The 14,308-nt window shown below is 40.5% G+C and overlaps 1 protein-coding gene across 4 annotated transcripts in view; it reads right to left on the reverse strand.

Moving 5' to 3' along the window:
- Positions 1-13,341, reverse strand: part of PPM1E (protein phosphatase, Mg2+/Mn2+ dependent 1E) — a 68,408-nt gene extending 55,067 nt beyond the window's left edge. For all 4 annotated transcript variants that reach the window (XR_015260665.1, XR_015260664.1, XM_086763177.1 and 1 more), the window contains exon 1: positions 12,942-13,341. Coding sequence is in view for 2 of the 4 variants with exons in the window: in XM_086763177.1 (XP_086619303.1) it covers positions 12,942-13,312 (371 nt within the window). In the remaining 2 variants the exon portion in view is untranslated. The remainder of the gene's footprint in view (positions 1-12,941) is intronic.
- Positions 13,342-14,308: the final 967 nt, after the last annotated feature.

The raw sequence follows: 14,308 nt of genomic DNA on the forward strand, positions 1-14,308 counted from the left end.
TTATTTTCATTTTACACAGTGGCTATTACATTTTTTCATTCTGTTCTTTTATTCTTAAAGTGTTAATTAGTGACCTGTACCTATGACTGGAAAACAACTCCACTTAGACTTCCTCCGTTACAGATTCCATCTCCTTGAAGAACTGTTTTTCAGGGTCTGAGTGATGACAAGCACTTTACTTAGACTTGGAGGAACTATTGAAGCTTCAAAGCATGCATCAATTTCAATGTAAATGTTTACAGGAAAGAACTTGGGTATCACAGCTGAAAAATCCCCACCTCTCAAGAGCAGTCTAGAAGACTCCATATGTTTACTCACAAAAAAAAAATCTGAAAGACAAATGATTAAGTATTTATAGTGTAACTACCAGTGGTGAAACCTCAACAGTATTTTTTACAGCTAGACATTTACTCTTCTGAAAGACATGAGCAGCTTTCCTCACATTCTACTGATGTGAAGAAGGTCCAGGCTTCACCTCACAGGCTACCAGCCCGGAAGGTAGAACGCCACAGGCTCCATCGCTGCCCGCAGCGTATCACACCTTACCTTTTCCTATGGGGAAAAAAAAACCCAACAACCAGATCTGTACAGTGGGTGGAACTGTGGCCTAAAGGAAGCACTGGAGAATTCTGAAGGGCACAACTTCATCCCCTGACGGCAACTTGTGCAATTTCACGGCAAATCTCCAACTGTTTGAAACAAGCAAGTACTTTCAAATTTTAGTTTGCTGTCTAAAAGTTAAAAATGTTTCTAAGTACACTTTTCAGAAGCAAAAACAACACCAGATTTTTTAAAAATTATTTTATATTATTTTAAATTTAGGTCAGTTGCATTGTTCTGAGCTAAACTGCGATACAATGACTCCCTGGTCTGGCAGCATTATCTACTCCACCTTTTCTTTATATATTCTTCCCTCCTCAGTATTACAGTGGCACAAGAAAAGCACATGTCAAACAAGACTGCCAGCTCTGGATCTTTATTTGTAGCAGCAGCACAATATAATTGTATTTTATTTTATAATTACAGAAAGACATGAAAAAATTTTGATGGGGGAGTAAAGGGTGGGAAGTAAAGATTAAGAAGGAAAAGGATTTTCTTAAGTGGAGAGAAATTTTTGTTACGTTTACTTTTAAATCAAGACTGACTTGCCTTTTTTTTTAATTATAAGTTTCTTCCAACCTCCTGCCCTCTTTTATGTATTTATCCTTCCTTATTCATAGCACAGAAAAGTAAAACAAATAATCTTCCTTAAAAAGAAGGATAAATACACAGTAAATTAATTAACGCGGTTCTGAAACAGAAGGGTTTATGAAACTACAGGATGTGTTAGTTTATTCTTGGATTTAAAAGCAGCAATTTTTTGAGGGTCATATCCTGTGCCTTTTTATTTAGCCCAAACTTCCTTTGACATAACTGGGAAGCTCTTGATATGCAGAAAATGCGAATTAATCTCCATACGCATTGTCTAGCTTGGCATTTTCCTGAAACTATCCATGTTTATTGTTGCCACCGGTATTACCACCAGGATAGCTATTTCAGACTTCTCGCTGTAATAATTTCTATCACGTCACTTAACCTTGCTCTAAGTGAGACCAGCGAGTCGGATTCCCTGCTGCTCCAGTGGGTAACATTGTTTTGTCACCAAAACCAACCAACTAGGAAAAGTAAATACAAGTCCCTGCAGAATGCATTTCAAGGGTTGAGGCAGACACTTCAGCTAGACGCAGCTCTGGTACTGCTTCTAGTAAAATATCTGATTTACTCCGTTCAATTTTCTTGACTGTCCTTCACAAGATCAATTTTGCAGCCATCTTTTTTTCTAGCAAACTCTCCGAGTCCTTATTCTACTGTAAGTACTCACACAACTCTCAGATGCCTATCAATGCAAAATCCCACGAGATCCCATTATAGAATACACCACAAGGCTACCAGAATAACGTGGAGATATCATATTTTAAATTCTTCGCAGCAGTGAGCATATTGGAAAATGAGGAAAACATTCTGCTGGCAGATAGTATTTAAAACGCCACATGATCTTATGCTATTATTTGCTTGTCAATTTTAACAAATCTAATTTATTTTTATTCCCAGCCGACAGAAATTTGAGGTTTCACTCCCACATAGAAGCAGCCCTTGAGAGAGAAAAAAAAAAAAAAAAATTTTTTTTTTCCTGATTTAACACCTGTGAAAGTTTTCTTTTCTAGGTACTAGATGGCCACAGGCAAAATAGAATGGTGGTGTCCCTTTTTCACCACTAAAAAGAGAGCGCTGAATTATTTTATCAGTCCTTCCAAAATCCTTCAGTGCAGCCCAAAAGAGCTCCCTGAAAAGCATCTGTAACTGGTAACAAGATATGAATAGCAAACCCGCGTAAAAGCAAGAGCGTAAGAAAGTGCCAGATCTTTCTCCAACTTAAAGTACCAGCTTAGTCCCCAACAGCTTGCAGTGAAGTCAAAGCCAGTATAAGTACAGCAGTGCGCAACCAACTTTCAGTGTAGGAAATCTGCCACAATAAAACAGGGATTCTTAAAAAACTCTCATTATTTTTGCTACTTTGCAGACCCATTTCACAGACTGACAATGATTCTCTAAGAAATGTATGGAAGGAACATGGGTGGGTCACTAAGGCTGAGAGATTATTTCATTCTTTCTTCCTCTTTCTGTTTTATTCTTTCATGCTACCTGATGAGTTGTTTTTCATATCTTGACAAATATAAAGCCGACTTCCTGAAAGTGCTTTCCTTTACCTTTCTGTACTTCCTCAACAGATGTTTTTTATCTCTATTTCAGATGGTAATTTTCTCAGATTTAAAAAAAAAATAGCCCCCCACACAAGGTGTTACTTCCAGATTTAATATTTTGCTCCACTCCATAATAAAGAGGATGAGACTGACAGCTTGTAACTCTTCTTACTCTGAATTTTCGCCTGGCTGGGTAATTTTTGTGCATAAAGGGACTGATCAAAATTTGGTGTTTAAGATTGCTCAGAGAGACAAACAAGTAAATATATATACACACAAACATGTGTGTCTTACTGTAACATTTCTTGGGCTGTTACAACCTTTGTCTTTATTCCTGTTAAGATGTACAGACATAGCATGGAAAGAGAAACTGCATCGCTTCATCAGAGGACAATAAGTTAAAGTAAATAGATTTCAATATGTTAACTCAAAACCAGCTTTTTATTAAGCAAATTATATATTTTGTAATATATAAATTATACACTTTCTGATTTTAAACAGTCTACTTAATATAGACATTAATAGAAATAAAAAATACCTTTTATAAAAAACTTTAATTAATATACTTAGAGTTCATTGCCTTCTGCATTAAATTTTCAACTAGTTAGGATGAATTTAAGAAGCATTTTTCAAATTTCGTGTATTCTACCACATACATTGATTCCAGACAATTAAAAATGCCTGTTCTTACTCCCTATTGACAAACCTTTCTACTCACATCTCCCAAAATACAGGGAGAGTTTGTAAGATTTTTTGGGGGAAAATATTTTAGGATATTTAGTAATTTTGTAGGAGAAACTATTTTTTTCTTTAATCCCCAGAGACAGATTTAGAACTCTGTGGCTTGTCTCATGTTTTTAAAAATTACTGTACTGTATGCCATAAACATCAGCAACGTTTATAAAAACAAAGTGAACGTGAACTGCACCAACTCGGTTTTGTGAGGTGCTAAACAAAAAGTATCCAATATCCAAAAACGTTATTCTAAAATTAGTGTACAATGTAATTAGCAAGATTTCAAGTATTCTATGTGATCATTTGGGTCACTCATAATCAGCCAAACCGAAAAAGGTTAAAGGAAAGTTTAAACCACTTAAAATTCATTCTGAACTGAACAATGCACTGGGGAAGAGGCTCAGATTACTTTGCGTAGGCTCGGGTCTCCTCTCCAGCCCAGCAGCCTGGGCATACATCCCCAGCCAGACTCTCGGAAACCAAAATAAGTGGAGAAAAGATGCAATGGGAATTGCACAAGTTTTATGCAGTGACAACTCTAACCCTCTTTATATGGAAGACAATTATTTTCATGGATTTTACACAGTTCCTACCATTGAGGTAAAAGGTTAAAGCTCACACTTTTTTTTTTATTTACTTTTTAAAGGCTGTGCAGTATTTGGTTAAGGGGGAGCTCTTTCTCTCTTCTGATCTATCCAATATCATAAATGGATAACATATCTCATTTTCTCTTTAGTTTTCTAAGGCTTCAGCATACCTCAAATTTAATCCTTTTTGGGCACATCAAAACTACTATTAGGTACTGCTATTTGCCATCACAGGGGAATCGTATGTACAAGCATCACTTTGTAATCACTTCCATAGGTCAAAAGTTTAAAATATTCACTAAAAATCCAAGATCTCTGTTAACTCTTCTAACAGATGTTTCTTTGAAATTAACAAAGACCAAGCTTTGCAGTTCAGCACAGTGTTTATACCATCGCTCATTCCTACTGGGGGCACTTTCACCAACAATTCACATTTGAATGTTAAGGTTAGGATCAATTCAGTTTCTTGTAAAATTGGATTTAACATTCTCGGAGTGCCAAGAAGAGGAGAGATTAAATTCATTTGAAAACAGATACATCCCTTATTCTCTGTAGAGTATACTCCAGCAAGAAAGCAGAAGTAAGAACAACCCAAGGCAGCCGTGTTCTGCAAGCAGAAATCGTATCTGTTCCCCAAACAACAGTGCTCCTCCTAATCACCACAAATAGCGAGCTTCTGACTTCTCGTTACCTAACACACAGGTTTTTACACAGCTTTTCAGCAGAAAGAGGTAATAAACTCTTTTAAGATAGGGAGCTTTATACATAAATGCATGCATTCAATCATATTTGCCCCGAACACAATGATTAAATTACTTAAACAGAATGATATGACTTATAAGAAAAGCTGGCAAAAGCTTTAGTTTAAAATATATGTGTGTATGATTAGTTTATATTAGCTTATTAGTTTAAATTCCTACTTCTTATGCAGGTAGGAGTTTTGGATAGTTTACTACTGTCTTCAACTGGACCCATAGGTTCCAAAAGGAACGGAATGTTTCCACTGATTTTCAAGTGATCAATTATAAACTAATAAACCAAATACACTATTAAAAAAAAAAACGTACCATGAGCTTTATCAACGCAATCATATAATTTCAAAAAATAGTCAAGCAACGTCTGATTGAGCCAAAGCTCACTGCATGTAAAGCTAGCATACACAGAAAAGCAGACTTATTTACTTGATATTTTCTCTGTCGAGAAAAAGGAAACACGTAACTATTTGTTGAATTCTCAACTACAGTTTCACCCTTTCAAGTTAGGACTGAAAGTACAAGAATCATTCTAGAAGCTAAGTAACGTAACACGTAGAGTACAGTGTTCGTAACACTAATGAGGAATAACTTACCACATTCATTTCAGATTTTTGAACCTCAGTAAGAAGGTCATAGCCTGAGGTGAAAGGAACAGCCCTAGAGACAGTGCCAGGAAGTTAAAATGCCAAGCCTATTTTTATACGCTGCTTCTATTTTTAGTTACGTCATGATGGAAGTACAGAGCCTATGAAAAAAATCACATCTCAAATGAGGGAAAGTACTCAAATTCCTATTTGTAATGAGAGCAAAAGAAACTAAACTTGAAAAAATGTTAGGTACAATTTAACAGACTTTACTGGATCATAAAAGGCTGGCAAAAGCAGCTTCAAAAGCGTATCCTCTGAGAAAATGAACTTTAAGGAGTTACCCACAATTTTACCCAATTAATCAAATATTCCTTTTATTGTAATTACAGCTACAAAAAGTGCAAATGTTTCCCAATTCAGACTTGTCTGCATCCAAGCACGTTTTCCCATGATCAAAGTTTAGCAGGCAACTTTTAAATTCTGATCTACCAACAAAAAATATCAAAAACTTTTCAACTGATAGCATGCAGAGTTCAGAATCGGTGAGCAGCAGTACAGCTTACAGTCTTGGTTCAGTTACTCAATCATTACTTGCCTTTAGCTGTTTTCCATCCAATACAAACATAAACTGAGGTAATCCTGCAATCTAGTTAACTCGTTTAACTTCTGTATTAATTATTGAAGCACCCAAGGGCAGCTATTTCCCTTGCAGTTCTAATTCACGACTCTGATGATTACTTCTTTACGCACCTTTAATAAGACATTTTGTAATGTTGTTTCTTCCTAATGAAGTACAAAGGCAGAGCAGAAATGTTTCTGTAAAACAAGTCCACAACCTGCATTAATTTTCTCTAATCACTAATACGTTATAACAACAAAAAAATCTAGAATATTTGTTTAGTGGTTGATTTCAGCTAAACCAATGATGTGGACCTACGTTACAACAGGGAGGAATGACCATTTACAGTTTGGTAGCATGTCGTAGGTTACTGACATCGATTGGACACATATTGTCCAAGACACATTCATTTTTATAACTATTTGCATTACATAATCATGATTGCATTGCATAAGACAGCCTTGCAGCATGGTTCAAAGAACGCCTAATGTTTTAAAGCGCTAACTCCATTTCATCTCATTTTTCACGTATCTTCCCTAGCCAGTGAGAATACTTCCTAGGAGAAAACCCAAAAACCAGTATGCACAAAACAACCTGAAGAAAGAAAGCGATGCAGAACAGGCAGATTATTTCAGAGTGACATCAAAGATAGGAATAAACAGTACTCTCATTATCTGTGTACTACATGCCCGGTTGCTTTGGCTTTTCATGTGATCATGTAAGTAATTTAGCAAGACAACAAAAAATGAATGAAAATGTACACCAGTTACAGAACAGTCAAGGCACTGAAACTTCCACCAGCATGCTGCAAAGCAAACTAAAAGTTTAACCTCAACATCAAGAAAAATATATTTTAAAAAACTTTTGTGAAAGGAACCACAACTAAGTAGATTCATTTCTTCAAAGTACTGGTGGAGAAATGCTCTGCCATTGCTGAAAGGAATCATAATGAGGGATTTTAAGGATAAATACGTTCTATGCAGAGTGCTTTGTGCAAAAAAAGTAGAGTTACTAAACAAACTCTATAAAGGAATGAAGCCTAACATGCTCATCACATCCAAAAGATAGTCAAAAGTTGTTTCACAAGATGGTTAAAAAGATTTTAGTTCATCAAAGGTTTTTTAGTAGCCTATAAACAAAAAATAACATATTAAAAATAAAGCTTATTATACAGATTCATATATATATTATTTCCTGATAATACAATTGAGTTGCAACAGTAGTTATATAAAGTCCAAGAAAAGAATGCGTTGGCACAGGTCTAACTCTTCCCTCAGTCCATACGGAAAAGTAAATAGCTTCACTAGCAGTAGTAGAATCTATGCAAATTGCTCTTGGGTCAAAAAAAATCTTGGTGTGAAAAGCTGCTAACAAAATTAATTCATTTTAGTTTGTTGTACTACTAGCAACATTCATTGAAGTTAAAGCACTGGAATGAATATATTCCCATAATCTCTTCACTAAGAATGATTTTTTTTTAATGCTATATAAAGCAACTTCCAAGCATAGTCATCACTGCACTTGAAAAACTCAGCATCCTTTTAATCATAAATTAGTAAGTTTTGAAATGTCACCATATATGTTAACCATTGCAAAATGTAAATCTGCAATTTAAATAGCTCATTTTAGCTGATACTCTTTTTTTTAAAAAGAGGTATCAAAATAATCTGATTTCATTCAGTATTTTTAAAAGCGTGGGAGCATGAACTGAATATGCCTCAAAAGCAACATAAAGAATCTCTCACTGTGTAGACCATTAGTCGTGTTTTGAAAGTGACTATCACTAAATACTACCTATTTGTAGATTATAATGATTTGCAGTCTAAAGTGTACAAAACTTGCCCATCTCTGTATGCTATGGTATCACCATCATCCAATATAGAGGCTGAATTTCATAGTAGGTTCTTTTAAAGAGTAATAAGGCATTAATAACAATACTGAAGTTCTCTCAACTTTCTGCCTGCACTTCTATCAGATGATGTAGAATTTCTCTATTGAGAAGCACCAGGACTCTAGGACCAAAACCCCTTGGGTCTTAGGACGCCGGCGTCTGCAGCCATACCCACACAGCTCTACATCGCCGCGGCAGAGCTTGGTGAGTCTCTGCTGAGTCTCTGGGACTCCAGGCCACTGTTGCTCGCTCTGTAGCACATGGCTGGCAGCCTCAGGAAGAGATTCCTGATCTTGGAGGGGGCTCCAGTGAGACATGAACATAGCTACAACCTGCCTCACGTCCCTTCCCCTCCCTCAGCCATAACACTGTCATGCTCTTACCCAGGAATAAGCTACGGCGTAGAACCAAATCATCCACAGAGCTAGGGGTAGGAAATTTAACGGTCTCTGTTTGTCAAACCCCCTCATTAACCATCAGAAATTTCCAAAAACAGGTGCAACCAGTATCTAGGCCAGTCCTTTACTGTAAGCATGGGCCAACATTATCATTGTTTCCATTGTAAAACCTCATAAAAGGTGATGAAACAAGCATCACCCTAAAAAGGATTGTATTTCTTTTTCATTGGTCCTTGTGATTAATATTAGAGGTGGCAAGTAGTTAATTATATTTCCTAAAAGGACTTTTAGATTGCAATCAATGGAACAGGTGATAAAAGACAAATTAAAAGAGTAAAACATCACAGCCTATTTAATATGATGTTCAAAAAGCCAGTTAGCTTAATATATGAATTTCAGTTCACAGAGAGTGACAACAATACCAGCTCTCACAGGACAGGGGTTAACAAAGCAAGTTAAACACATCTACTTCTGCTTTTTAAAGGGAGAGGACACAGTCTCTTCACTCATCAGTGATGGAGACAGCAGACTGACGATTGTTTTCAAGTTAAGAGCTTGCCTTAAGAAAAGATTTCTGGTCACGTAAAATTACCAAGAAAAAAGTTTTTCCTCTTCAGCTTAAAATTGCAAGTTGAAGGGCAAAAACTCCATTCTTATTTACCGTCCACATTTTACACAATCCCAATGCTAAAATGTTGAGTCTACATTGCCTTTCTTGATTTTTCATAGCAAGACTGTGGGGAATACTTAAACCTAAATACAAATATTTTCTCTCGTTAAAATAAAGAAAGGATGAATTTCTAAAATATCACTTCAAGTATTGCATTTTTTAATCCTAAACTTGGGATCTATGATGTGCTGTGAACGGTGCATGGTATTCTGTGAAGAAATCTGAAAAGACAATGGCTAAAAGTTTTTCTTTTCATGTTCCAAGTTAGAGTAAGATTTTTGTAGTCCTCAAAATAATCATTTTGTCACCAACACCTCACTTAAGATGATATAACATTATATTTTATTTTTATTTTACTTACAATCTTTTGCAAATCTCAAACGGGAGAAATAGGCCTACTTTCTAAGCTTGCTAAAGATGCCTCTAAATTAATATTTGAAAGCAAAATATTGTACCACCAAAATCACTGAAAGTAAACCTGAACCTACCAATGACACCAACTATATCTATTCCCACCAAAGCTTAAGGAGGGGAAAAAAAAAAAAAAAAAAAAAAGAGAGAGAGAGAGAGAAAAAGCAAAGCAAGAACAATATACAACTGATTTTTTATAATTATTTCATTTGTACAGGAAAAAAAAAGTGTAACAGCAAGAAAAAGTTGTTCTTTCTAGTGGTACAACTTCTAAGGGTCCACTATTTTACTCAGGCTGGCCTTCTGCTCTCTTAGCAACCACGTATTTGTTGATTAGTTTTTCAGATGTCTTGTCAAGAACTAACTCTTTAAATACATCAGATTTGATAAAAATATCAGTAGGAAGAGGAAAAGAACAGAGCATGACATATAGCTTTGTTACATCAATTTAGTAAGTTGTTCCTTTAAAATAAGTCAGAAATAAGGTTCACTCCAGAATCGCTGGCGGCAAGCAATGGGGTCTCATATTTAACAGATGTAAAATTAAGTCCTTAGTATATTTGTTTCTGCATAGAAACTATTTAAATTGTATAACTTTCTCTTGAAAGAAGTTCAAGTTTTAGAGAAGACAATCATAGAAAACTTCCAAGCTATCAGCCAATGTTCCAATGCAATTCTTAAAATATTATTCTTTCTCAATTGTTTTCTTCATCTAACATACCTCCTATTGATCCTATTTCACTCTGTTGAGGATCACTAAGAAAGCACAAGGTACACATTTTGTGGTATTTAAACAGATATAAAGATTACATTAATCTCATTTTCCAAGCATACGCTGTCTCTAGAAAGAAACCAGGAACTGGAAATCTCTCAGGGGAATATGACTCTTTTGGAAAATAGCAGGAAAATCTCAGAAATAGGAACTCTCTGATACTGATCTACACAGTGGCAGAAAACCATTATACTTTTTCATGACTGGCAATATACTTTTTCACTTCTGAGATGGTCTTACTTCCCTCAAAAAGAACTAAAGCAGTGTGCTTAAAATAGCTGAAAAACAGCTGTTGCATTTTTCACAGTAATGGATTTGATCCTCATTCTACATATAATGCAAACCAGTCATTTGACTAATACATAGTTACAGTTACAGAAAACAAGCCTTCACAATATAGTGGGTTTTGCTAATGACATACCAATAAAATGTTCCCCTTTACATGAGTTTTCATGTGCTTTTTTTTTTTAACCACTATCATGACCATTTGGCACAAGAGTAGCATTAGTCACATCCATGAAGTTTCACATCTCTGGAGTCATCTGACTAGTTGAACCCGCAGCTGTAAATGGGGAAGACATTCTACTTTTGCCTATTTTATAATCTTGTGGCAGCTTTAAGTTTTTCTAGTGACTGGAGAGTGTACTAAAAATACAATACTTTACTTGAAGAACATTTCTGCATGCTTGCACTTACCTCAGACTCCACCACCACTCAAGAAAAAGCTATTTCAGTTATTAAAAGTTATCAGATTTGGCTTACAACATTTTAAAATGTTTTAAAGAATTACATTTTGCAGGTATCTTAGCTAGACAGATATAAATCAACGTCTGTTAATCCTCAGTTAAAAGATATTAATTTACTATTTGAAAATACATATTCTATACATTGTCAAAATATTTAAGCCTTTGGAAAACAATTTTCTTGCAATGTGATCCCCTGCTCCCTTAATTTTGAGTCAGATATTGCTTTTTGCCTCACAATGTAGGTGCCTATAGAAGGAAGCCTGCATTGATTTCACCATAAACAAAGCCAAGGAGGTGCTTCATTCAGTAGCCGTGAAAAGATTTATACAAAGGCTGAAAAAAAACCCAACCAAATCCACAACCTGGCAAGAGCTATCCCTATATAAAGAATCCTCTCAAAATGTCTTTCTTTTTTTTTCTTAATAATTTTATCTATCAATATTGACTTCAGAAACTGGGGCATCTAAGCCAGCCTGTCCTGGGGTGTGGGGACATGCAGAGAGAGAAGGGGGCAGGGGGGAATTCAAGATCAAAATAATTTCATAGATTCACTTTAAATAATACTTTAAAATAATCTCCTCTATGTCTAAAACTTTAAATAAAGTAATCTGACTTTTGATTTCACAAGTCCCTTTTAAAAAAAAAAAAACAAACCACACAAAACACATTCCAAATACGTAGAAGGGACTTGCCTCTCTCCTCTCTACCACATCCTATGAAGGTGCTGCTGTATTCCAGAGAAAAAAGACTTTCCAAAGGTGGCAGGGTGAGCTTGTGTGAATAGGAGAGCTTTGTCCTCTGCAGCTATCATTGTGTTGTCCCTACCGTCCACAAATACAGAGGGCAGATGAGAACTGAATTGAAACAGACCAAGCAGTTGTAAAAACCCGGTTCGTTATTTATTTATTTTTGTGACTGAGTAACACCTCTCATTACAATTATCAGCTCAATAGCAGAAAGCTCCCCGGTGTGCTGTGCATATTTTCACAGGTTCATCTGTCTCCTCCTGTGGCATCAGTTTAAAAGGGCTCCTAAAGAAACGCCACTAACAACCATTTCTATTTCAAGCCTTCAAAGCCAAAGCTGAGCACAAACCAAGGCACTGGTAACTGATCTTTAGGTTTCAGTCCACAGACTTTTCACACCGGGAATAGATCCCATCTGTTTCCTCTTTATGTACCAGCCTTTAGAAAGCACAGATCTGGAAACTGCTTCTGTACAGAGCAGAGTATAGCTGGCTTTCCCCAGCTGATGGTAGAAAAAGCCCCATGATTATGGATAGCTTTTTCCTACTCCTCTTTTCTCCCTGGTCTGTAAATCCATGGTGTGGTTTTCTCCATGTGGGGTTTTTTTTGACGGGGGAGGGAGAGGGACTGCCTCTATTTCCTTGCCCCTTGTTCTCCTCTCCTTTCTTTCTTGGCAGAGGTTCCCCCATTTACAAACCCTCACGCAGGGAACATTTCCATTTCGAGCCTCAACACAATGAACCACAGGCAAACCCCCCTCCTGCTTTGGCACCAGAGCGTGAGACGTTTCCCCCGCCACTCTCCCTCCCCGAGCAAGCTGCTCTCCAGATGGATGCCCGTGGCTCGCCCTTCTCCATTCCCTTCGCCTCTTCGCTCCCTGTCCCGGCGAGAGGGAAGGAGGGGGGCACAGAGCAGAGGCGTCTTTTGAGGAGAGGGGAAGAGGACAGAGCAGGACGCTTCCATCCCGAGCAGCTCGGCACGACCAAAGTCCTCAACTCCTTGCCTGGGGGACCTTCCCCTGCCCTCCTCTAGCAGGACGCTCTCCCTCGGCCCCACGCCCTGTCCGAGCCCCCCAGCATGGCGGGAAGGGGGGGCTTCACCGCCCCACGCCCTGCCCTCCGCCTGCCCCCACACAGGAGGGACCCCTCAGCCCCACACTGGAGATTCCCCACACACAGAAGGGACCCCCTCCGCCTCCCACCCCACGGAGGGCTCCCCTCAGCCCCACTGAGGGGGCTCCCCTCAGCCCCACGCCGCCCCCCCCACCCCAGCCCGGCACTCACTACTTGTAGAGCTGCTGCAGGCAGAGGTCCAGGCACTCGCCCTCCACCTCCTCCTCCGTGATGTACTCCGAGAGCGGCCGGGGCAGCGGGGGCAGCGGCGGGGGAGGCGGCGGCGGGGCGGGTGGCTGAGGGTCGCCGGCGTCGCCCTCACCCTCCTCCTCCGCCGCCTCGGCGGCCGTTCCCGCTTCTCCCTCTGCCTCAGGGTCCTCGCCAGCGGCGGCCTCGGCGTCCGCAGCGGGAGGGGGAGCCGGAGCCGGCTCTGCCCCGAAGGGCCCGCGGAACTCGCCTAAGAACAGCTCTAGGAAGCGGCGGTAGCTCTTCTCCTCCGCGCTCCCGCCGCCGTTGCTGCTGCCCGAGCCGCCCGCGGCCATTGCTTCGCATTCCCGGCCGCCCGCCGGCGGATCAGCACTGCGCCCGCAGAGAGCTCCCTGCCCGCCGCCGCCGGCAGCAGCCGCCTCCCGCCCGCCCAGCCTGCGCGCGCGCTCCCGAGCCGGACCCGCGGGGACGCGCACGCCGCGGGAGGGAGCGGGGACCGCGCCTCAGTGGCGGGAGCGCGGCCGGCCCTAAGGGGTCCGGGCTGGGCGGGAGGCCGGGCCCGCGGCGGGAAGGGAGGGAGGGAGGCCGGGCGGGGGGAGGCAGGTGGGGGGCGGGCGCGCTGACAGCCGCGCCGATGTGATGAGTCACGCGAAGGCAGCCAGACGCGTAGGTTCCTCACAGGAACCCGAAGGAAACCTGAGAGTACGATCCTTGTTACCTAATCTCTGCCTCAGGATTTCCCTGCGCTCATCGTTTCCGGCGCCGCTGTCGCCTCCGCCGGCTCCCTCCCGCTGGCTGCCAGGACGGGGCCAGAGGGTAAGCGGGGCCGGGGCTGGGGGCGGCCCGGCCCGGCCTGGCCTGGCCTGACCTCGTGGCGGGGGGGCACCGCTGCCCCGCGGTGTCTCTGAGGAGCGGGTTAGCGTGAGGGAAATGGCCATTAAACGTACGGTCTTTCAGAAAATAAAATAAAAAAAAACCAACCCTCTGTGGAAATCCTGCGGTGCCGCCTGTGCGGCTGCGGGCAGCCCCGCACCGGGGGTGAAGCCGGCCCGGATGCGGGGCCCAGGCCGAGCTCCCTGCGCGTATGGCGGCGGTGGGGCTGCGAGCCCCCAGCTCCCCACCCTTCCCTCTCAAAAAAAATGCGCGGGAAGAGGAGCTTTGGGGTCGTATTTACCCATTTCCAACAGTTCACAACCAAACTTCTGACACTAATTTACCTCAAAATCGTCATACGAGCAGCCATACCCCTCCACAAGTGATGCGTTAGGTGGGATCTGCACATTCGCTGCTCTGGCAAAGGGGGGATCATAAGTAGCTGAAGATGCCACACC

Source organism: Chlamydotis macqueenii, chromosome 19 (assembly GCF_036417535.1).
Source record: "Chlamydotis macqueenii isolate bChlMac1 chromosome 19, bChlMac1.mat, whole genome shotgun sequence".
Taxonomy (NCBI): Eukaryota; Metazoa; Chordata; class Aves; order Otidiformes; family Otididae; genus Chlamydotis; species Chlamydotis macqueenii.